Here is a 24,823-nt window from a genome sequence, read left to right as displayed (position 1 = left end):
CCCGCCCCCGCCAGGCAGGATCCCAACGAGGCCTTCCCGCAGCCCCAGGGAGACGCTCTGGGCGCCTGCGTTACAGGAACAGGAGCGGCTCGCAGACAGCAGCAAGCGCCGCCCCGTGACTCACTCGGGAGTCGTGGGGGGGTCGGATCGAGCGAGCTACTAGGCCAGCGCACAGTCACCGCCCCGGCCGTCGCTAGGCGAGCGGCTCCCCGCGACAGGCCCTGCTGCTTCCCGGGCCTCCAGCGCCCGCTTGGCCCCCTCCCTGCAGACAAGCGGCTCCCTCTGTTCTCTCACTGGGGCCCCGTCCCCACAGGTCACTCCCGAGCCGATCCTTGGGTCCTCAGCTCCCCGCATCCGGTCCCGTACCGGGTCGCTGTACCGACCTCCCTGACGGCCAAGAACTACCTCACTATAAACAGCCGCGGGCCCCACCCCCTTCTCGCGGCCCGTCCCGCAGGGCCCCCCTCTCCCCCCCCCACCTTCTCGCGCGCCCGTCCCGCGGGGCCCCCCTCTCCCCCCACCTTCTCGCGCGCCCGTCCCGCGGGGCCCCCCTCTCCCCCCCCACCTTCTCGCGCGCCCGTCCCGCGGGGCCCCCCTCTCCCCCCCACCTTCTCGCGCGCCCGTCCCGCGGCCTCCCCTCCTCGCGGCCCGTCCCGCGGGGTCCCTCTCTCTCCCCCCCTTCTCGCGGCCCGTCCCGCGGGGCCCCTCTCCCCCACACCCCGTTCTTGCAGTTCGTCCCGCAGGGCCCCCCTCTCCCCCCCCTTCTCGCGGCCCGTCCCGCGGGGTCCCTCTCCCCTCCCCGCGCCCCCTCTTCCCCACACCCCCTTCTCGCGGGCCCCCACTTCCCCCCACAGTGCCTAGCCAGCCCCACTGAGCATTTTCCTATGGGTTGCTTCCTTCCCTGTGCAGGGCAGCCGGGGCTACTATGTCATTGTTACCCCCCCCCTCGCTGAGGCAGGGCAGCGTCTGCAACGCGCATGCGCACCACGAGAACGCGTGCTCATCAACTGCCTTTCCCTTAACGGCTAGAGCCGCCTCGTTTCTCTTTCCCCACGATTTAAATATGCTAATGAAGGGTCGTCGGAAGTCCTATGGCGGGGCAGGGAAGCGGTCACGTGGCTTGGGGACGTTCCTGTAGGGGCGGCGCCCGACCTGCCCAGGCTGCCTTAAAAGCGGGCTGCGAGCGAGGAAGCGCCTCAGTCAGAGAGAGAAAGTACCGGGGTGGGTGGATCGCGGCTGCTCCGCCTGAAACTTCTGAGTAACATCAACAGGGGGGCCAGCGGCGGCAGCAGCCGTGCAGCCCTGTCCGCCTTCTTCTCATAAAGCAGCCCGTGCAGGGCTCGAGCGGGCCCCTCACACAAAGGCGAGCAGGGCAGCTCCCTGGAGGGGGGTGGCGGGGAGGCGCTCCTCCCGGTGCAGAGCACTCACAGCTCCTACTGCCCGTCCCCCGTGTCTGCCCCCCGCCCCCGTCCATGTAGCCGCCGGCCCCGCTGCTGCTCCGCACTATGCCCATCTTACTCTTCCTGATAGACACGTCCGCCTCCATGAACCAGCGCACCCATCTGGGCACCACCTATCTGGACATAGCCAAAGGCGCTGTAGAGACTTTCATGAAGGTACCGGCTCTGCCTGCGACAAGCGGCGAGAGAGGGTGGGGGCGCCCTGCCGCCCGGGTGGCGGGGGCGCGGGGCTGGGGAGGGCCGGGCGGGGGCTCGCATGCGGGGCGCTGCTGCTGGCTCCCTCGGGTAACCCTGCGCTTTGTGCCCGCAGCTCCGCGCCCGGGACCCCGCCAGCAGAGGAGACAGGTACATGCTGGTCACTTTCGAGGAGCCTCCCCACGCGATCAAGGTAACCCCCGTGAATCGCCCTCCTCCCCCGGGCCGGGCTGCCCGCCCCTCCCCCGCGCTCCCGGCGGCGCAGCGCAGCTCGCCCCGCACAGGCACACACAGGCTGTGGCAGCGGCGGCGGCGCTGACATCAACATGGCCGACATTTTTCCTGTGCGGTGTGTGAGCAGCAGTGGACTGTGGGGGATATTGATTCAAGTTAGGAGAAGTGACAGCAACTCCAAGGCGAGTTCGGCTGCCAGGGGCGGCGAGGAGCGGTACCTGCTTCGGGCCGGGCAGCCTTGGCTGGCGCTTCCCCCTCGTCGTGCGTGGAGACCCGGAGCCTCCACATGACACATCAGAAGGGAACCTGCTGTAGGTCATTGACCGGCCCCGTCCGCTGCCGTGGACCAGGCTCTGGTTATTCCAATGACCCGCAGTAAGTTGTAGGCTCACTCTTTGGACCGCGGAACCAAACCCTGATATTCTGCAGGGTGGGGGACAAGGGGGGGTAAAGGCTTGGGGGGGTGATTGGGCTTTGAAGCCTTTAGAATAGAAGAGGTTCTTAGTTACTTGGAAGATGAGTTGGTAGTTTGGGGGGTATTTTTTAACCCCATGCATGCAAGAGAGGAAGACACCATTTTTGTAACCTGTAACAGAAAAGGCTCCCCTTGTACACAGCTAACATCTGAAGGATAAGCATTCTTGCCTTTCTCTTTGCAGGCTGGCTGGAAAGAAAACCATGCAACCTTTATGAATGAATTGAAAAACCTTCAAGCTGAAGGACTTACGACTCTTGGCCAGTCTCTAAGGACAGCTTTTGATTTATTAAACTTAAATAGATTAGTAACTGGCATAGACAACTATGGGCAGGTAGGTTGAATATAAACAGGGGGAAAACCCTTTCAGAGACCACAAATGATTAACTGACCAAAATAACCTCTATTCATGAAATATGAAGTATAAAACATAACGGGGGGGCTACTTTACAAATAAACAGTTCCTAGACAATTGGGAAACCCGTTACTAGGATGTAGTTTTGTACCCAGCTTTAATTCAGTTTTTATTATTTTCAGTCTCAAACTGCTTCAGTTTTTTTAAACACAAATGTAGGCATTGATTTTTTTTTTTTTTTTCAGTTCACACGCCAGTTTGGGGTATATTATGATCGAGATAATGAAACCTTACATTTCAGCACATTAGCCGATTGCATGCAGGGGTCATGAAGATTTTTTTCTTTTCCATGTACAGTGGTGCACAATCAGTTGGGTGCACTTTGAGGGTTTAGCTTTTCTCTGAAGTACACTTATTAGCCACTGTGGGGACCAAATTATTGGGCTAAATGGAGCAGAGGTTTAATCTTACATGTCAAATCTTTTATCATTCAATCTCTTTCCCTCCTATTAAAGCTCTGGCTTCATTGACACCCTGTACTGGAGCTGCCATCCTTCTGACTCAGAAGGATTTGAACAGGACTTCTTTTGGAGTGTGTCAACATTACCTTTTAATCAACAGTATGGGTCACTGTAGAACAATGAGGCACTTCTATACCATTCTCCCTCAGGTTGAGTGTATGCCCTGGAAACACTCTCAGTTGCTCTTGGCCTAACGAGTAAGAGACTGGGACTATGAATCCAGCCCTAGTGTTGTTTTGCATAGTAGTGGAGAGCATTACCAGTGGGTACACATATTAAATGTATATTTTGCACTTGTTTGCCCTGTTAGCCTCACATTTCCCCTTTTTTCTCCTGTGACGTAATGCCCTCTGAGAGGAAGAAAGGCTGTTGCTGCTTGTTTCACTAGCGAGTGATATAAGTTGCTTCAACCAAATGCTCTGAGGCTGAGCATATTGTCTCTGCGTTACCATGTTCTGCTTGTGTAGGAGGAAAATTCAGATTTCTCCTATTTCACTGTGTTGCACTGCCACTAGACTTCCAAGTCACCCTAAACACGTTTTTAAATGCAGTCCTAGTAATGAAACTTTGAAATGTTCCAATTCAACACACACTGCCAATCTTTAGTCTATTTCCATGTGTTGCCCTCTTATACACCTACGTGCATTCACCTGTTTTTCTGCTTTCCTTCATTCTGGTTTCAGTTAGGTCAGCCTTACAAAGTTTTTGTGGAAACTTACCCTCCCAGGTGCGAAAAAAAAATCCATATCCATCCTTTGCCATGGCTATTGATGATAATTAATACAGCAGTGATATTCATCCATAAAACATTACAGGCCCTGGGTGAGTCAGCTATGCTCACTGTTTTTTTTTTTTTTTTTTTTTTTTTTTTTTTTTTTTAAACAAGTGGGCAATTGAGTTGATGCCATGACTCTCATTGGCTGGTTATGCTATGAAGAACAAGTGCTTTTCGTTGTCTTTTGAGCATCTGCATTGTTTTCATTTGTGCCTGGTCTGTCTTGTCCTTAGATCTTTGATTCCAGACCAGATTTCTTTGACCTCAGAAACACCCTTACTCTTCTAGATATTATAAGTTGATAACTTCTAAACAAAGTTTACCAGATACTTCACACTGTTCCATGTGTGGTAGACTTAGCAGAAGAGAATGGCTTCTGGTACATGCAAATATTCACTCTCATGATTAAACAATCTTTTCTGAACTTTTTTCAGTGTCCTTTATAAAAATAGGTGACTGTGTTAAATTGATTTGTTCTGCTAGATCCTGTGCTGCTGAAGTCCCTAGTTCCCATTGTAACACCACTATCAGACTAGAACTTTTTCATAAATTAGACTAAAATTTCAGATTATTTAACTGCACTGGAATTCACTTCTGGGACTGAACTGGTCCTTGAAGTTCACATTGGCTTATAAGCAATACATATTGCCATCCTGTCAACTGACATCAGCAATGGGAAGATCCACTGTTAAACAGCTCTTCTGAAAATAAACATCTTTGCAACATGTACATTTTAATGACATGGGAATAATTCAGGAAGATAAAAGTAAGAATACTCAATTGTTGAAACACTGGAGACAGTTGCATACTCTTACTCATCTAATTTTTAAATGAAATGCTTAGGAAAAATTTTTTACACTGATGAGACTACTTGAATATCTCAACCAGTCTAGTTTAGCTGTCTAAAATAGAGTAGCTAGATCTACTCTTGGGTTCAGAAGACAGGATGATTTACAAATAAATAAGATCTAATAGATATTAGAGAAGATTTTACATGAAGCATAAATTCAAACATTTTTTAATGAAGCATTTGGGAAATTATATCAGGCTGTCTCTTCCACTAAGTTATCCGCCACTCCCGCCATTGGATTGGCAAGATTCTAAAATATTTGTTCAGATTCCTGTTGTTTCTAGTACTTGAGCTATAGAACAAATGTGCTCATTTTATAAATACTAATGACAAGACATGTCTCAAACTTATTGAGATTCAATCTGGTTAAACCATCCAACTTCTGAATTGTTTATCTAAATGGTTAGGCCACTTGTTATATCTGACATCTTTTGAAGTTGGCCAGAGTTCACCATCAGCAGACTTCCTGGATTGGACTGATGGCTGAATGTTTGTTCTCAAATTAAACTTGAGAAAAACTGCTGCGTATTTCCTTGCATCACCTGTTTGGACCATAATACAAATATCTCAATTCACTATATGTATTTTGCATTGCATTGTTACCAACTCATGAACAGATGATGACAATGTTTGAGTTACCACTTGCACAGATGTATTAGGTCACATAATTTCACATTTGGATCTTAAAGAGACACTTAACCTAATTTTTTTTTAAAAGTTCCAGTTTCTAATAGAGGCGCTTTTAAACATATCCTGAATTTATAAACCCCTGTTAGTGTTTTTACAAGGGTTTTTATGCTCCCTCATTTTTTAAGGATCTTGTTAACAAAGGAGAAACTATCTTACTATACAGGGGAACAGTTGGCCTGACTAAAGGAAAAATATTTTTCCTAATCTAAATAATAATCTAAGGGTTAATTTGCACCTACTGTAGTTAAGTTTTCAGACAGAAATATGAATTTTTTTTAAGTTAGCTGTGGCCCTTTAATTTGCGTAACTCTTTCCATTTGATGTTAAGCTATATATTATCCTTGCTTGGCTTTAGCAGCGTTCACAAAGTGGAGTAGTTTTGTTCATGTATTTCACTTTCTGTGACTGTTTTTGATAGATGAATTTAAGAGTTTTTTAAAGAAAATGTTAGCCTTTAATATTACCAGTAAAAGGTACTGGTGCTCGGCACCTAACTGTGGATCTTTATTAGGTAAGCTTCAGTAACAAAAAAAGCTTAAATGAGAATGTGTACAATAGAGAAACCATTTAAATACATTGACTTAATACATTGACTTTATACATCTACTACCTATCACATCACCTTTTGTAACTTTGCTAGCCTAGCTTGCACTTACCTAATTGACTTCTTTTATAACGTTTTCTCTCTGATCAGCTTCTCTATCCATTGTCTATACTAGGCTGAATTGCTAGACCTCTTACTAGCAGATTTTCCTCAATCACCTCGTGCAATACAGTGGTGTCACTATAGTTTTTCATGATTGCTAGATAAATTGTGACTACCTAACTTAATGGACAAAGTTAAATATCACTAATACTAAATGCAGCTTGCTGTAACTGGTTATAGGGTTAATACTACTAGTGTTGTTTGAAGTTGTGGTTAATACTGAAATGGAAAACATTAGAAGTATGTAACTTCCTAAATAACGTAGCAGAAATGTAAGCAGAGTGGACCATCTAAATACCTATCCTGACAAATTGCAAACTGTTGAATTTGATAATGAAACCATAAACTATTGAAGCTGTAAGGTATGCAACACTAAAATAGTAAAAATTAATGCGTGTAAATGAAAAGTACAATAGTGCTGCAAGATTTAATCTGATGGATCTGTTTTAAGTCACTAAAACTCAGATTCTATGCAGCCTAGTGCACTTTATCTGGCAAACAGTTATTTCTGTGGTGAGGCTGTCAATACCATGCTCTCTTTCTGCAGAATCAGTACAGTATGAGATGGATGCTAAGAGAAAATGTGCTTGTTTAACCAAATATTTTCACAAAGTACCAAGGCAATAGTGTTTCAAGTTAACTTTTTTTGTATAATGTCCTCTTCAAATTTTCACCAGTGTGAAATTTTCTCTAGTGTTTTGGATAGAAACTTCTGTTATTAGACACCAACACAGTATCTCTACAGATGTACCTTGCTTTTAATCAGGCTTCTAAAGTATGCGGCTGATTCAGTGAAACTGACCCATGAGATGTGAACTGAATTTGATAAGCAGACTTAATGTAACAAAAGACAGCCCAGATGACAAATTTCTGAAAGAATATTTTCCTATAATCAAAAAGTGGACTTTCTCTCATTCTTCTTCACACTGAATAACATATTACATGGAATAAAATATAAATCCCATGAAAAATATTACTGTAGTAACACCCAATATCCTTGCTCTTGGCAAAGATCTTCCTAATTTTGCTCAGTGCATTTCAGGTAGAGCTGGGCAAATAGCCATTTTTTGTTTGCAATTTTAAAAAGTCAAAAATTTGTTATTGAACAAAATATTTTGTCAAAATTGAAACATTTTATTTAACTTGATTATTAAACACTTGATTTTTTTTTAGTTACATTGTTGAGAAATTTTAAATAGAAAGTGGTTTCAAACCAGAAAATCAAAATGTTTCATTCTGAAAATGTTAAAACAAAATGTTTTGAATCTTTTGGAATCCCCTCTACTCCCTGACCCCACCCTCCAAACAATTTGGTGAAATCAAAACAAATTCTCAAAATTTTGGTTTTTGCTGAAAAATTTTGGCCAGCTCTAATTTTGAGTATTTACAAATACGTAGGAAAGAAACCTTGGAGCAGAAAATAACCTAAAATCAAATTTGAATCTTAAATACATGAAGGCTATCTCAAGCCATTTTTAATAAGCCAAGGGCTGTAAAGAGATTTATCATTCTGTACATTGAGGGGTTTTGTACATATAATGGGATTTTTTTAAAACAACCTAATTATCCAGATTTTATCCAATTTGCAAGCTTCTCTCAAGTAACCGCATTTTAGATTGATTACTACACAAGTATTTTTTACTTAATTTTTCATTAAAACTATTTATAGATGCAAGAGAAATTTTTTTATTTATTCTGATCATTGGAATGTTTACACAATAAAGCTTGCTTCACATTGGTCTTCAGAGGATCAGTATTTTTTTGGCTTAAATATGTGAACTAATTTGTAGAACATTTAAATTATGTAAGAGAGGCATCTTATTTATGCTTGTGGAAAGATTTCTTTATTTTGTCCAAATTGTTGGAATAGTCATACACTTCAGTCTGAGGCTCCTCACACCTGTGTCACTGAGTAACATAAATTAATAAATATATTTGGTAATTGAGCTTCAAGCCACAACCTTGGTCACTTTGGTAAAAGGGTTGTATATGTGTATAATGCCATCTTATCTAAACATCTTTTGAGTGAGGTGTTGTAAAGAATGCCTCACTGTATCATGTCATCTTAATTTGCATATGTTACATTTTACACTAGTTGTCATGCTGAGTTTGATTTGATTTTTCTTTGACTAGTCACTTAAATAGTAGTGTTGGACATTGCAGATTGTAGTTATTGAGGTTTTTATTAGAGGTTTGTAGTTTTTTGACATGTTTAAAGCTGCTGGGCTGTTTGAAGGTGTCTTTAATGGGCTCCTGGCTTATGCATCATGTGACGTGGAGCTCTTGACTTTGGGCATGGGTAGAGAATGTATTTATCTTCTCTGCAATCCCTTGCTTACAAAAAATCAAAATCCTTCAACTATAAATCTCTTGGCATTCAAGGGTGAAAAGTATTGCAATGGAATGACCTGTGCTTTGAGAGTACATCCAGATTTGCAACCCAAGTTTAGACTAACATTTCCTGCCTTGTCAGACTTGTACTGCTGCAAAGGCAGTTTTTTTCTCTTTGATGGCAGTAGAAGCTTGTACTGCTCTAGAGTAACTGCATTTTCTTTTCTCTTCTCTCCCCCATCTCTTTTAAAAAAAAAAAATCTACTCAGAGCAACTCTGGAACACAGTCTAGGGAGAACTTCATCCATTAGGAAGCAGGAGCACCACTTTTAAGGCCTGACAGTAGCAAAAACAAGAAGGAGGTTAATTGATGGCAGTAGGTACACTGAAGGATTCTTCATCCTTCAATATCTTGCTATTAAATGGAATTGGAACAGTCTACAAAGTAGTGTTAATGTAAATGTTAATGTAATCCAAAGCTTTCTATCAGTAACTTACTCTATGCTTCTGTTAAAGGCACTGATGCAAAGTGCTTGGGTGAGGTGGAATCTTTGCCTTTTCATTTTTCCATATTGGGTGGTATGCCCTGAGCTTGAGTATTTTGCCTTCCAATTATGTATTTTTGGCATAAGGAGTTACATTCTGATCTCTAGGAATGCCATCCCCTCCACTGCTTTCCTAGAGTAGTTTAGATTTTTGGATACCTCTTTTGTTCCACAGTATCTGTTAGCAGTAAACACCACTGGGGGACCATTGCAAGAAAGTATGCTTCGTTTTAGGGCCCAACTCAGTGACCTGTTTTGCTCTTGAATGAATGAATATCTAAAGTGGTGACTAGATTTTGAGCCATGTTCCTGTATCCTTAAGGAGAGCTGCTACTATTACACACTTCAGATCTCTCCTGTCCACAGTTAAAACTATCACTGTTACCTCTTTGTGATTCCAACATTCCATCCCATTCTATCCCTCTTGTGTTAAAGATACATTAAACAAAATTCTACTTGTCTGAATACTAGCAGGAAGAGAAATTGTACAGTATGTCTCATTTCACACAATATTCCCAGCTGTGTACAAATTTCCTTTATAGGAACATGTTTCCAATTCAAACTGTTGCCTTTTGACCTTGTGTTATCTGGGCATGTTTTCAGTTGTTTTCAGCCATTCTGTTATTTAGCAGTCTGAGAAACATTTGGTATGCCTGGCTATTTTAATTCGGTGGTCCAGGACCATATCAAGCTGTACATTCTATATGCATTGAAATGAGAGTGCTGGAGTTGATTTTAGTTCTCCAGAGGGTAGGTCAGTCTTCCTCTAATTTTAAGTATCACAGTTTTTCTTGGGGTGGGTTGAACAGAAGGTGGCCTTTTAAATGCAATTAGAGCAAATTTTTCCTATATCTCAACAGCTCTTATTTTAAAGGTAACTTCACCAGTGACAGTTCCATTATTTTTGGTCACCATGTGTATTTTCTCTGTGGTATTTTCAAAGGATACATATGTATCAGTAGTCTTAACTTCATACAGTCTTATCATAGCCTGTGTAAGTCATTTTCCTATGCTATATCCCACCCTAGTTGAAAAGTGTGTAGACATGTAGATTCTTCACTGTCAAAACATATTCAAATTAGATGGGACATGTTTAATGAGTTTTGTACTCTGACCTTGGCACCTGACTACACTAGACCCCTTAAAAAAAAAAAAAAAAACTATTGTACAGCTATCTGTCTCTCTAGGTACGTATATATCCCCTATTACTGTTGTATCTGAGCACCTCACAATCTTTAATATATTTATACTCACAACACTGCTGTAGGGTAGTTAATAGTATAATTCCTGTTTTATAGATAGGGAACTGAGGCACAGAGACAAAGTGACTTTCCCAAGGTCACACAAGATGTCTGTGGTGGAGCAGGTCTCTTAAGCTCTGACTAGTGTGCTAAATTGAATTATTATTACATATAAATGGAAAGTCACTAGTATTTAGTAGCATGGATATTAATATCAACAAGAATAACTTGAGCCTTGTATTTGGGAGCAGGGCCCGTAAGATTTTCCTGATTGCATTTTACCTTTCATAAAAGGAAAACAGTATGTAGTGAGATTCTGGTCCTATCCATGCTACCAGCCATGACTATTCTAGCTACAATGGTTGTTCTAAAATGGTTGTCAAGCATGGATTTGGCAGAGCTATGTTTGACAAACATCTTCTGAACATGGTTATAACTAGCACCATTACATGGTTTTCAGAGGCTTGCTTAAACAGCTATGCTACCAGAAAGTGTGATATAGACTCTGTCCCACTTAGTACTATGGTTTCCAAATATATATGTGTTCCAAACACATACAAGTCAGGTTGAAAACATGTTTAGCTGTAACTAACAACTCAGACGTCCTTAAATGTCCTTTTGGTGTTGACCTTACATTTTCACCTGAGTCATAAAACTGGGCATAAAATAATTGCCTTTACAAGTGTTAAGTTTTTTCCTGTGTCCATCCCAGTCATCTCCAATTTACAGAATCTCTCAATTGCCTTGATCTGTTATGGGTTTTCCTTTCTTTGTGGTATTAGTTACTGGCTACTGCTAGAGGCAACATACTAATATAATCTGGGTCTGGTGTGATAACTCCTGTAGAAGGGTCATCTTGAGTTTCCCATGTATTATGTGGACAACCATTCCTTGCAGTCAAAGAGCTATGTGGAACTCAGCCAGAACAGTAACAATTGAGATGAATCTAAGTGACTGACCTTTTTTTTTTTATGTAAATAAAAATTTGCTGTCTAAATGAGCTAGAGTACTAAATATGAGCATCTTCCTAGTCTCTGCTCTTTAATAGGTTTGAAGTAGACCTCTAAAGCATTTGGGTAATGAGTATGTTACATGTAGCTCAGGTTCCAGAGGGAAGACGAAGAAAGTTGCTCAAAATCAGCCTTATGGTGGATAACATCACCTCCTAAAAGGCTGTGGCTGATAAACATTAGTATACTTCGTTGTTTGTCTCCAATGAATGATGGCATTATGTAACTACATTGTAATAGTACGTTACGGTTACACAAGTCGAGTACACACATTACAAAAAATCAGACAAGATTAAGCATGTACAGAATTAGGACAGTAATGGGGGTGTTTTTAATATTCTTTTTAAAAATCTGCCTAAATATTAAGTAATCAAAATACAGTAACTTCCAGCCATGCATCCTTTTTTCCTTTTCTAGTCCAATGCCTGGCCAAATTCTCTTTGGCACTGCTGCTGGAGTGTTTGGCTGGAAACTAGTCATACTTGTGTGGAATCTAGCAAGGACATGTTTTGCATCTTTCTTGCCCCTCCACTTAAGCATCTCAAACTACCTTACAAACATTGACAAATTGAATGCTCAGTACTCTGACTCAGGGTCACACAGGAGTCCTTGTATTCCCAACGGGACCAATCTGGTCTCCTAACTCCCAGTCCCCTGCCTAACCACAAGACCATCTTTCCTCACAGAAGCTCAATTTTTTTCACTGATTTTACCAACATTGTTGGCTCTATCATACGGTATTTAGCGCTGCACCTTGCCACCTCTTCTTAATGGCATTGTTTAGCAATACATTTGTTGGTTTCATTTTTATTTATTCAGTGTTGTATTAGTTAACTCCTTTGCATGTCTTTAAAAAAAAAAAAAAACTTTAAATGGAATCTGTTATGTTAACCAAGATGAAAGGAGAGCGATCCAATTTTTATTTTAATGCACAATTTAAGGGGAATTATTAAGACCCGAATATGGATACCTCTTCTCACCCAATCCTTCTCCCTTTCATATGATTATTTTTTAAAATGTGCCCTAAGTATGGAAAGAATTATTAACCCAATAAAACAAAAAGGCTGCAATAATTAAGGATCTGATCTAAAGCCCAGTGAAGCCAATTGTTTTTGGATTCGGGTCAAGCTCTTTACAGATGTCTTTAGAAGGCATGACTAAAACCACCTTGGGAATCCAAATTCCTTGGGATAGATTTTAAAGGTAAAGCTGCTAATTTTGGAAGGAAGAGGGAGGAAAGGTAATAGGTATTTTTACGTAATATCCTTTTTCTAAACAGTGTATCTAGGTCCAAAATTTAAGTACGACAAATTTTACTTTTTTTGTACAACAGTTATAATCAAAAATATAACTAGATGGAAATATGCCTAGATTCTAAATAACTTTAAGTACATTTACTAGGCCACTGAGAAGACCTGGGGGCAGGGAATCCCAGTTTCAAAGTGATTACACTAGCACATGTGTGTGTGGGCTTCTCTATTAATCTGCAACTGACTATGCATACTTTTTTCTTTTGCATTTTAGTAAGCAGGAATCAATACCATAGTTGGATGATGAGTTTTAAACTGAATAGAAGAGTACCATTTTTACAGTACATTTACTCACAAATTGTTACTTTTTTATTAAAAAAAATTAAGCAAATTAGATATACTTAGTAGCTATCACTTAATAATTTCAATTAAACTGACATTCTTGATTTTTTTAGTTGAAAAATCTTAAAAATTAAGTTTTTCATTCTTGTAGTGCGACCCGATGTTAAATATCTTGGCAATAGTTTTGTTGAGAATTCTAGATTTCAATCAAAAGTGATACTAAATGAGTACAACAGAACTTGTTTGATCATTATTCTTGTTTCCTGATCTTCACTAGGTGTACTTAGCTCAATGCTCTTGCCTTTACTTGACAGTGACCTGCAATATGATATTGGGAAAGCTTTTAAAAAGTATTTAGGCATCCTATGGGATTTTCATCATCTAGGTGCCTAATATCCATTGAAATTAATGAATTTTAGGAACCTCAGTGTTTTTGAAAATCCCACCAGATGCCTGAATACCTTTAAAAATGGGTCTGATTATCACAGATTGTTCAGGATTCAAGGATTTTATTATTTCTTGACATTTATCAGGGAAGTAGTCGAACTTACAGCACTTTAAACTTTACTGTCCAAAAAGTTAAAATAATTTATATAATCCTTTAGCTAGCATTCACTTAAATTAGTTCTTACATAATTTCCCTCTCACTTATCTCCCTGATCCATTTTGATTTTTTGTGTGTCGGGGATTTTTAAAAGGGTCTGTAGGACTTAGGATTGCAAGTCCCATTGGTTTTCAGTGAGATGTGTGCTTCCGTTTTGATTGAGTCCTCTTCTCCCATCTCTATACATGCATATTAACATACACAGAAAAATGTTGTACCTTTTGTATTGAATCTTCTGTGCTTGGCCCTTTTGTGTTTGAGCAGAAGCTCATCAGGCTTCCTTGAGTTATTAGAGAATAAACATTTTTCTAGTTTGTATAAAACAAAATGACCATCTTTTTAAACAGTTCTAAAGAGGCTGAAGTTTCACAGTTGTAGCTAAACAGTCTTAATAAGCAGTACCTTCTTAGTTAGACTTGTGAGCTCAGAAAAATTTTAAATTATGAACTTTTGAAAATGTGGCAACAAGCACCCCCAGTAAAATGTTTCATTAAGCGGCCAGTTGCACAGTTCAAGATAGATGTGATGTGCTGGTAATTGTCTGTATGGCTATTTGGTTTCAGAAATTTACAAACGCAGGCAAAGCTAGAAAAGTGTAAGTTTAAAAAGTGAACTGCAGAGGGATTTTTGAAAACTCGTGTTGGGACCTTTTTGCTGCTTTATGGTATATTTAGAATGTCAAACTTTTGGGTGTTTTTAAAAATATAATTAGGAATGTTGTGTTTGAGTTTTCCTGTTTTTTCTGGAGGACTTCTTGGGGGGGGGGGAAAGAGGTTCTCAGAAGATGTTTTGAGCTTTCACCCATTAGTTGTAGAGGTTGTGCGTATTGCTAAATTTTTAAGGTAACTCTTCCCTCCCAACTGCTAGCCATTGGTGTTAAATTTTTGTTAAAAACAAAGTTTTGACCATTGAAAATACAAATTCCTTCCCCTCTGTTGCTCAGTTTTCAATCTTGTGACATTTGTCACAGCATGATTTCACTGGTTTGCAAGAGCCTTTTTTTCATGAGATGCTGTTCCATTTTTTGACCATTTTAGAGTTTCTCTTTGAAAAGTTGTCAGATGTTTTATGTAGTGAATATAGCAACCTTTTCATGAAGCTGTATGTAAGCATAAAAACTAGTCAAAAAATGCTGTTACTGTAACTGAATGGTGTATTTCAGTTATGAGTTTGAGTTTGTTTTGATCAGGGATTATCAGAAGTCTCATGTTGTATGTATGCTCTACTATGTAATACCATTTGGTGACTATTTCGTGTTGTGTGTCACTTTTCACTCACTTTAATTTATGTTCTAGCACCTTATTGTCCAAAGATTCTAAATGTCACTACAGAATGACTGTACAAACTGCATATACACAGATCATGTAATCTACTACTGTACTGCAGCTACCTCTAGGGTACAAGATGGCAGCCATCTGAAGCACCCAGTAATTCTCTATCCAAGTAAGCAAAATTTACTCTATGCCATTGACAGAGTGGGAAAAATTTTATGTAGGTGGAATTGTAATTAGCCTAAAGAGAATTTTGTGAGGGTAGTGAGCCAAATGCTACTACAGTATTTGTGAATGGCTGTCTTGTGATCTAGTGGATTGAACAGGGGACTTAAAACTCAGGAGACCAGCATTCTATGCCTGATTACTACTGCATCATTCTGACCTTGGAAAAGTCATTTAATCTTTCTACTTCTGTTAATGCATTGTTTAAAAAATGCTTACCTATCTCATATGTGCTTTGAGATCTGTGGATGAAAAGTGCTGTATACATGCAAAATGTGCCCTTGATTAATTTAGTTCTTTGTTTAACTATATGATGGTCAGCACAGCTCTGGGGATATATTTATTAACTTGTGCTCCCTCTGCTGGCTAGCTATGCAATTACAAAGCAAAATTATAGGATCATATATGGTCATCGTAATGATATATTTTTAATTTGATTACAGAGGTTTTAGAGACATTGTCACCTGATTCACTACTTATACCTTCAAATGATAATTTTTGTTAGGGGATCAATGCTATAAAAGAAAGCTTGTCCCTGTTAATTTACAATATTTACAGGAGTCACTGATTAAAGACTACTGTAACTTGACTGAAGTACAGAATATCAGTCATAAGGATTATCTTAACGTCTCTGTATGGTTTTCTGTTAAATTTCTGAGACTCAGACTAGTAGATGGTGACCCTGCATTGATCTGATACAAGAAATGATAGATATAAACAAATTTTGTAAGACAGTTGTTGGTGTATCAGAATAACAGTCACTCGGCTCGTTGTCCTATTTTGATCAGTGTTTTGAGTGCAGAAGTTTGTGAACTTTGTGGTTCTACAGAACAGTATGTAATTTGTTTTGAAAGTCACAAGTATTAAGTGTGTGCTTTGTGCTCATACCTGACTTGAATTGTTAGGTGCAAAATTAGTTAATACAGTAAGGTTAGATAAAACAAAAAGGTTATTGGAGACAGTAGTTCACCCGTATTACACATATAGTAGTTACAATAGTACTTAACTTTGCATTCAGTAGCCTAGTTAGTAATTGCAATATTTGCAAATGTGGGAGGGTTAATGTTATCAAATCCTATGAGAACCGTAACTTTGCATTTCCTTTTATTTTTGCACTTAAATATGCATCTATGATGTCCTGCTAGTATAATTTTTCTGTTTTTAATTTAGCTGAATTTTCCTAAAGATGACTCTTAGACAGAAGTAAAATTAGGTTTGTACTACTTTTGTTTAATACAAAATGAAGGCTTGAACAAAAAGTAAATGCTGCTTTTACATTATAGATATTTGTCTGTCTACCCTTCTCTCCTGGTAAACTGTAGATTACTAAAGAACTAGTAAACATAATACACATTACCAAGGAAGTGAAACGTGATTATTAATTGATGGGATATTATTTTTATTTAAACTTTTTTTCTTGTTGATGCCTGTCTGACTCAAACAGTCTGCAAACAGTTGGAAGAAAAGATGTCTTAAATATTCAGCATCTCTATCCCCTCAATAATGAGCAGAGGGATATCAGACCACATCTGTGGGTTTGACAGTTGAGACACACAGCAAAAACAAGAAAAGATTCCACGTTGATGGTAACAGTAAACCTAGTTAGATGGGGGTAGCCACCTGGACTCTTTGCTCCCCGATTCTTTAAATCTCAGAGGCTTTTCTATCTACTTCTGCCTACAGCCTTTTCATTGATACCTCTTGGAAGACTTTTCTAAAAGAATTTCATTTTTTTCATACTGAGATCAAATCAGTTCCTTAAAGCCAAGAAGGCAGAGTATGTTATGCCCAATATTTTTGTCATCTCCTACAAGATTAAGTTTTTGATGCTTATTTTAGATCTGCGAAGTAAAGTAATAATTCCCCAGTTTCCTCAATCAAATCTGAGTGCCTTCAATTTTAAAGTATGCTTGTATTAATCTTGCTGTGTGTTGTTGTTACTTTTATTTCACTGTTGAAGATTCTCCATATTATTGACAGGTTTCAGAGTAGCAGCCGTGTTAGTCTGTATCCGCAAAAAGAACAGGAGTACTTGTGGCACCTTAGAGACTAACAAATTTATTAGAGCATAAGCTTTCGCGGACCACAGCCCACTTCTTCGGATGCATAATGCATCCGAAGAAGTGGGCTGTAGTCCACAAAAGCTTATGCTCTAATAAATTTGTTAGTCTCTAAGGTGCCACAAGTACTCCTGTTCTTCTTTTTCCATATTATTGCAAAGCTCTGGACTTCGGCATTTCTAAAGCTTTGTGCATGTTTCTTCCTTACCATGCCTCTTCCAACCCAGATACTTGGTGGAAATTGTACAGCTGACTTGGATTTACAGATGATGATGATTATGATTTAAGATGTCTATAGAGGGAGGGAGCTCTTTCTTCTCTTGCTAAATAATTAGGTATGGATGATCCAAAATCCATTAGTTTACTACAGTATGTGGTAGTATCAGACCCCTGAACTAATTTTATCCCTCACTAGAATGAGTTATTGTCATATGAGGATGAATTTAAGTGTTTATTGAAAAGAGTGAAGGTAGATTTGTTTCTGTATATTTAAACCCAAGATATTAGACAGCAGTCAATATTCAGTGGAGTAAGAGAGAATCTGATTTTGCCAGAATACTCCTTTGCTACTTCCTCCCCTCTATTGGCTGGTTTTCTCTGCTCTGAGTCCCTGACCCTCTTTTCTTCAGCACACTTTCACATATGTTCTTTTCACATGTCCCGTTCACCTTTTCCTCACTGGTGCAAAGTCCTGCTCTTTCTACTCAGACTTTTGCTGTTGCAGTTACTTTCTCATTCTCTTAACTGCCCAAATTGTACTCCGTTGTTACAGAACCTTCTGATTCCACCATTCAGTCCCTCTTTCTATCAAAGAGACATAATCTAAAACATTTTGATTGCTGTGTGAAAAACAGTAGAGGACAATAACTCCTTGTTATACTGAGAATTATTACAACTTTGAACTTTTAGTTATTTCACACTCTGCTTTGCTTTATCAAATGTCATATGTTATGTTGCCAGTTTACAATCATCAGTCCTTTGTTTCTCACCTGGAACCTTGTAGATTGTGCAAGTTGTTTAGAACAGGGGCTGTTCCCTTTGTTATTTGTCTGCATGGTGCCTAACACAGTGGGTTCCTGGCCCTTGGTTGCATTCCTAGGTGGTACTGTGATATACAGCATAAATGTCTCTTTATTCCTGCTAAAAGGAAAATTCCAGACCAGTTGAGGAAACTAACGTTATTCCTTCAGCTACTGGTTGACAGCAGGCAGTGAGAGAGAGGAAAGCAAATATAAATGAATGATTTCCCTGTTATAGATCACAAATTTCAGGGCCAGTGAAAATGGTAGTCTGTAGACCTCCACTAATTTGAAGCTAATCTGGCCAACTGGAGGTATTTTTTGGAAACCCTAGTTAGTTAGGGAAATTTGTCTCTGAGGGAATAGAGGAGGCTGAAGGAGATCTCCTAACAAAGTCAGGAACATGGTGGAAGCACCTTGACAGGGATCTACTTGGCCCTTTTTTATCAGTGAAGTATGACAGATGGAGCTGTTGTATGTGGAAATGAATGGAGGCATCCAGAGCAATCAAGTTGTTCTCAGTACAACAAGATCTCTGTTGCATAGGCCTTCTGATAAACTTCTTAGATTGAAAAGCAGAAATCAGATTGGATCATTTTCTGATCTTGGAAGAATGGCCTTTCCATCCACAAGTCTTTTAGTTTACTTTAATAGACTAACAGAGGGTCCTGTGGCACCTTTAAGACTAATAGAAGTATTGGAGCATAAGCTTTCGTGGGTGAATGACCACTTCATCAGACATCTGATGAAGTGGTCATTCACCCACGAAAGCTTATGCTCCAATACTTCTATTAGTCTTAAAGGTGCCACAGGACCCTCTGTTGCTTTTTACAGATTCAGACTAACACGGCTACCCCTCTGATACTTAATAGACTAGTTACCTTTCTGGTCTAATATCAGGCTCCTCAGGTTAAAATCCAGGTCCTATGGCTGTAGGCTTCCTGCATAGATACTTTTGACTTCCTGATGGATTTGACAGTGGAATTTAGGTACTTTGTCCTTTAATTCTTAAGACACTGAGAACCTAATCATCTTGTAAGGTGGAATATGCAAGGTTTCTTTTTCACTTCATGCGAGTTTTACCCTTCATTTGCTTTACCTATAATAAACTTTTTGAACGTTCAGAATCTACATAGATGCATCTGGGTCAGCTTTCATTGATCTCTAAACTTATTTGCACATAATGGTGAAATGGTTTGTTACACTGTAAAATCATGACATTCTATCAGTAACTTTATTCTTATTGTAGTCTTTCAGAGGTGATCCAGGGTTCCTTTCAAAAGGTGTCATGTTGACCAAAGTGTGCTAGATTTGGCTTCTTGTGATGGCTAGAGGGAGTTATTTAAGAGCTCTGCAAAGAGTTCCCAGTCCCTGCTTGGTCAAGGAACCTTGGGATCAGTGGACTACATACCCCAATTTGCTAAAGTGATAACTAACATCATGATTTAATTGCCTCATGATGTGGGCCAAAAAAACATGCCATTTTAACTATTCAAAAATAATTTTGTGTGATGTATTGGGATATCGTGTTAACAGTAATTAAGGTACTAACTTGTTACTGTTTTACTGGTACTTTCATTCTAAGAGTTTGAAGCCCTCATTTCCCAGTATATTTAATATTAGTCTAACAGATTTCAAGTTTTCCCTGTTATTTATGCCAACTTCAAAGAGAATTTTCTTTAAAACTTGCTATGCTGAGCTAATGGAGCAACTACCTTTTCTTTTCACTTCAGTACACACCTGCGCTTGATGGTGCAGGTTGTGAGTGAAGGGGAGAAATTTAAACTTCTTCTCCACTTCCCGGATAATATCTGCTAAAGGAATAGAATGAGTCAGTCTGCCATCAGATGCTTCTTCCTCGATCTTGGATATTCTTTCCACCCCTACTAGAAGGCTCTAGAGTAGGAAGAAAATTATTCCAAAGAAGTTGCAGCAAGATAAAAACTCTAGTAGCTACTGAGTATTGGAAGCTATTGAAAAATGCCAGCTGAGCTAATTAGTTGTCTATTTGACACAATCGAAGTCTCTACAGGAGCGAGTTGCCACTCTGAATTCATCAACTAGAATCATCAATAATGCACCTTCTTTAAGGAACTTGTCTGTGAGGAAGCCTATTTAGATGATGATTAAGTAAATTTCTCAGTTTACTGCAGGCTGAGTTGGAATTTGCTGTTCATTGCTTCTTGCCAGCCTTATGTACAGCATTAAATATAACAAATTAATGTTTAAAGCTCTACAGATACGATATACATATTCACCTTCAAGGGTCATAAGTCTATCTTAATATCATCTTAAGTCTATTAACGGATTTGGTTTTTTTGGGATAAGTATATTTTTGTATAGGACTTTAATACTCAATTGGACAAAGGCCAGTGGCAAAATGGATTTGAATGATTGTTTTGAAATTGGAAACAAAGACTTCTAGAGAAGTAAATAAAATTCTACCGAGACATCTGTGTAATAAATAGCTTGGTATAGCCTTCCATTTACGTGAAAAAGCAAATTTTTAGTCCCGTGCAATTTCTGATAATTTACGTGTAAATATTTTTTTTACAGTACTTGATTTAAAGTTGCTTGTCCTGCATATCTTCTTACAGATGAACTGAAAAGTCATGTCTGGTAAATCAGGATTGCCCTGTTTCCTTCAAGAGTTGATGACCTCTATAATTGGTCAGAAAATAGAGAAATTTTAATAAAAAAACATTTTGAGCAGAAATCTTTTCCCAATATTTACCCATTGCAAATGATATCATTCCTTAAGGCAGAGTGTTGTAGGTGTTCATGATGTTACAAACTGTTGCATGAGGTACATGGGGTCCTGAACTCAGCTCATCTTTAGCCTCGTTCTGTGGTCTCCTAGACATCTGAAGTGCAGCTGTTGCATTAATCTACAGTCTTTGACTTCCAAGAAATATATCCAGCATCTAAATTTTAGCGCATCAGTGTAGACCAGTTCAATGTCATCAACCCTTGCAGAAGTGTGGCTGGGTGGACTAGGTCTGGAGGCCACCTGCTGCAGGCCTCACAGCCCTGCATCACCTTGCCCCAGAGTAGAGCACTGAAAAGTCCTCCAGGCAGCCTAGAGTGGCTGCAGAGGAGCAGCCGATCAGAGGGGTTGCTGGCATGACCGATAAGGGGCCAGAAGGGCCAGATAAAAGGCAAGCAGCAGAGCAGAGCCATCAGTTGCTGTGTGGAGCTCAATGAGGGAGGACTGGGTGCCTCGCTGGCTAGACGAACAGCTGGACTGAGGACAGCTCACTGCACAGAGCTCATCAGACAAACCGAGTCCAGGGAAGGCTGCCAAAGACCAAGTGCCTGGCTGGATAGAAGAGCAGCAGGACCATCAAAAGGTCATTCTTCTTCGAGTGATTGTTCATGTCCATTTCAAGCAGGTGTGTGCACGCGGCATGCATGTCAGCCGGAAGATTTTACTATAGCAGCGTCCGTAGGGTGGGCTCCGGCGACCCCTGGAGTGGCGCCCTCATGGCGCTGTATATAGGAGCCAGCCGACTCCCCACCCTCTCAGTTCCTTCTTACCGCCGGTGACGGCTAGCTGGAACTTCGCTTGCTCTTCAGCAATCGTGGCAGTGTTCCGTCGTTGTTGTAAATAGTTAGTTAGTTTAATGTTAGTTAGATATTAGTTGGGGGGGGGGGGGTTCCACAACTTTTCGTCGCCCCGCTGGGGCATGCCCGGGTCCCCAGGGTTCAAATTCTGCCGGGACTGTGGGAAATTTATGCCGAAGAGTGACCGGCACTCTTCGTGCTTAAGGTGCCTTGGAGAGACCCACCAAAGGGATAGGTGCAGTATCTGCAGGGCTTTTCGCCCCAGGACTCTCAAGGATAGAAAGCAGAGACTTAAAGTCCTCCTAATGGAGGCGGTACTGTGGCCGCAATCAGATCCCGGGCCTTCCGAGCCGGCACCCAGCACTTCATCCTCGGTGCGCAGTGCCCCGGCACCGGAGATAAGTCGTGAGGCCAAGGCCCCGAAACCCCGGCACCGGAGAGAGTCGGCGCATAAGAAACCATCCTCTGTAAGACACCACTCTCCATCACCAGTGCCGGTTAAAAAGAACAGGCCGCTGACGGAACAATCTCCCCACCGGGACTCTAAAGCTCCAGTTCTGTCCATGAGTGTTATAGGACAACTCGCGCCGCAGACCCATCCGGCCATCCCGTTGACTCCCGCCTGGAGAGGGTACGGTCGAGTCCGGAGAGACCTAGATCCCTGGACATGATGGAGGAGGTGCGCCTCCCATTGACGCCGGAGGCGTTCGAGACCGCATCAGACCTCTCGAGCCTCCCGGTGCCGGCGTCACCGCACCGGTGCAGAGACCCTCTGGCTACCACTCCGCCCCATTACCAGTTTAGGGGCAAACCAGCGATGCTTTCGCCGCGCTCTCCATGCCGCGTCACCTTAGCGGCACTGGTGCAAGCACCCCCTCCGGCGACAGTGGGTACCGCGCCTCCTATGTCCTCCTATTCAGAGACTTCTGACTCGGAGGTGGACTCATATTGCTCTAACAGATCGAGGAACAGGCGATCGTCCTCGCATACGAGTACCCAACCGTACCCACCACAGCAGCAGCAGTGGCAATCGCCCCCCAAGTGGCCGTTCTGGATGCCGTGGGCCTACCATCAATCAGTGGGTCAGGCGTACGGACCCCGCTCATGAGCCGCATCTGTCTCTTCAATGTCGGCAGCCCCGCCGCTAATGCCACCACCACCGGCACTGCAGTCTGACAGGAGTGTGCCACAAAGGGACACGGCACCCCCTGGTCAAACAACAGCACTGACGGGGACTTTGCTCCCAACAGCGCAGGCACCGTCCAGCACACCTCGTCGCTCGGTGGCGACCCTGGTACCGGCCGTGGTGCCGCGTCTTGAGCCCGCACCGGCCGCGCAGCCTGAGTACCATGTGCCGCAGGCCCTCATAGAGGGAGAGGTGGTAGATGAAGGCCCTCTGCAGGGGACATCTTTCTCTTCATATCCGGACAAGGCAGTAGCAGAACTTCAGCGGCACCGGCCCTAGAGGACAATAGGATCCTCCAACAGCTCCTTACTTGAGCGGCCCAAAGTCTCTCGATACAGACTGAGGAGATCGAGGTGGACACAGATCCCGTGATTGATATCCTGACCCCGTCTGGCCCATCTAGGGTAGCCCTACCTCTCATAAAAACCATTGCGGACACAACCCGCACCTTGTGGCAAACTCCAGCCTCGTTGGCCCCTAGTGCCAAAAAGACTGAGAGGCGATATTTTGTTCCAACCAAGGGGTATGAACATCTTTATACACACACCCCACCGGACTCCCTAGTGGTAGGTGCAGCCAACCAGAGGGAACACCAGGGTTTTCAGGGGACTACACCTAAAAATAGAGAGGCTAAAAAGTTAGACCTCTTCGGGCGCAAGGTATAGTCAACGGGGGCCTGCAGTTGCGCATTGCCAATCAGCAAGCCATAGTGAGCCGGTATGGACACAACACGTGCTCGGCTTTGTCTAAGTTCACGGACCTCCTCCCGCAGGACTCACGAACCGAGTTTTCGGCCCTTGTTGAAGAGGGGAGATTAATTACCCGGGCTTCCCTCCAGGCGGCCTTGGACGCAGCTGATTCAGCCTCACGCATGTTGGCCACTGGTCTGGTCATGAGGCGCGGAGCCTGGCTTCAAGTTTCCGGCCTCCCTCACGAGGTCCAACAGACGATCCAGGACCTGCCCTTCGAAGGGCCCACGCTCTTCTCGGAAAAGACTGATAAGAGGCTCTATAGCCTAAAGGATTCACGAACCACCCTCCGTTCTTTAGGCCTACACACCCCTGTTACTCAGTGTAGGCAGTTCAGGCCGCCGCAGGCCCCTCGACCGTACCAGCCTCAAAATCGAGGGGATGCCTTGCGTAGAAGGCCGAGAACGGGCAGGTGGAGGCAACAACAGCAGCCCTTCGGACAGTCATCTGCCCAACCAAGGCCTACACAGGGGCCTAGACCACCATTTTGATGGCTTGGTCGAGGACGACCTCCCAGTCAGAACCCAGGATCCGTCCAACCTTACCTTTTCGTCACGTCTGTCCCCCTTCTATCATGCGTGGGCCTGGATCACATCGGATGCTTGGGTGCTTCGCACGGTAGAGGAGAGATATGTTATCCAGTTCTTCTCCCTGCTGCCCCACCAACCCCCCTCTCCATCCCTCTTCAGGGACCCCTCTCACGAGCAACTTCTACTTCAAGAAGTTCAGCCCCTCCTCGCATCGGGCAGTGGAGGAGGTTCCTCAGGAGCTACGGGGCAAGGGCTTCTATTCTCGATATTTCCTAATTCCGAAAGTGAAAGGGGGCCTCAGACCTATTCTGGATTTGTTGAGACGCCACAAGTTTGAAGAAGCTCAAGTTCTGCATGGTCTCCCTGTCCTCCATCATTCCTTCCATGGATCCAGGAGACTGGTATGCTGCCCTCGATTTAAAGGACGCATACTTTCATATCGCGATAATCCTTCAGCACAGGCGTTACCTCAGGTTTCTCGTGGGCAACGCCCATCTACAGATTACGGTTCTGCCCTTTGGTCTGTCAGCAGCTCCAAGGGTCTTCACGAAGTGCATGGCAGTCGTGGCGGCCTTCCTGCGCAGACAAGGGATCCAGGTATTTCCCTACCTGGAGGATTGGCTCATTAAGGGCAG

The 24,823-nt window shown here is 42.3% G+C and overlaps 1 protein-coding gene across 14 annotated transcripts in view; it reads left to right on the top strand.

The window, feature by feature from the left end:
• Positions 1 to 1,061: 1,061 nt before the first annotated feature.
• Positions 1,062 to 24,823, top strand: part of INTS6 (integrator complex subunit 6) — a 93,311-nt gene continuing 69,549 nt past the window's right edge. For 9 of the 14 annotated variants that reach the window (XR_010597795.1, XM_065581250.1, XM_065581243.1 and 6 more), the window contains exons 1-3: positions 1,131 to 1,616; positions 1,771 to 1,848; positions 2,549 to 2,698. Coding sequence is in view for 12 of the 14 variants with exons in the window: in XM_065581250.1 (XP_065437322.1) it covers positions 1,506 to 1,616; positions 1,771 to 1,848; positions 2,549 to 2,698 (339 nt within the window). In the remaining 2 variants the exon portion in view is untranslated. Of the gene's footprint in view, positions 1,617 to 1,770; positions 1,849 to 1,887; positions 2,265 to 2,548; positions 2,699 to 3,234; positions 15,028 to 16,250; positions 16,294 to 24,823 lie in introns of those variants that run through there. The other 5 variants (XM_065581245.1, XM_065581254.1, XM_065581248.1 and 2 more) reach the window with 5 other exon arrangements.

The sequence above is a fragment of the Chrysemys picta genome, chromosome 1 (assembly GCF_011386835.1).
Source record: "Chrysemys picta bellii isolate R12L10 chromosome 1, ASM1138683v2, whole genome shotgun sequence".
NCBI classification, from domain to species: Eukaryota; Metazoa; Chordata; order Testudines; family Emydidae; genus Chrysemys; species Chrysemys picta.
Note: the sequence above shows the minus strand (reverse complement) of the source record. Positions and strands in the feature narration are given on the sequence as shown.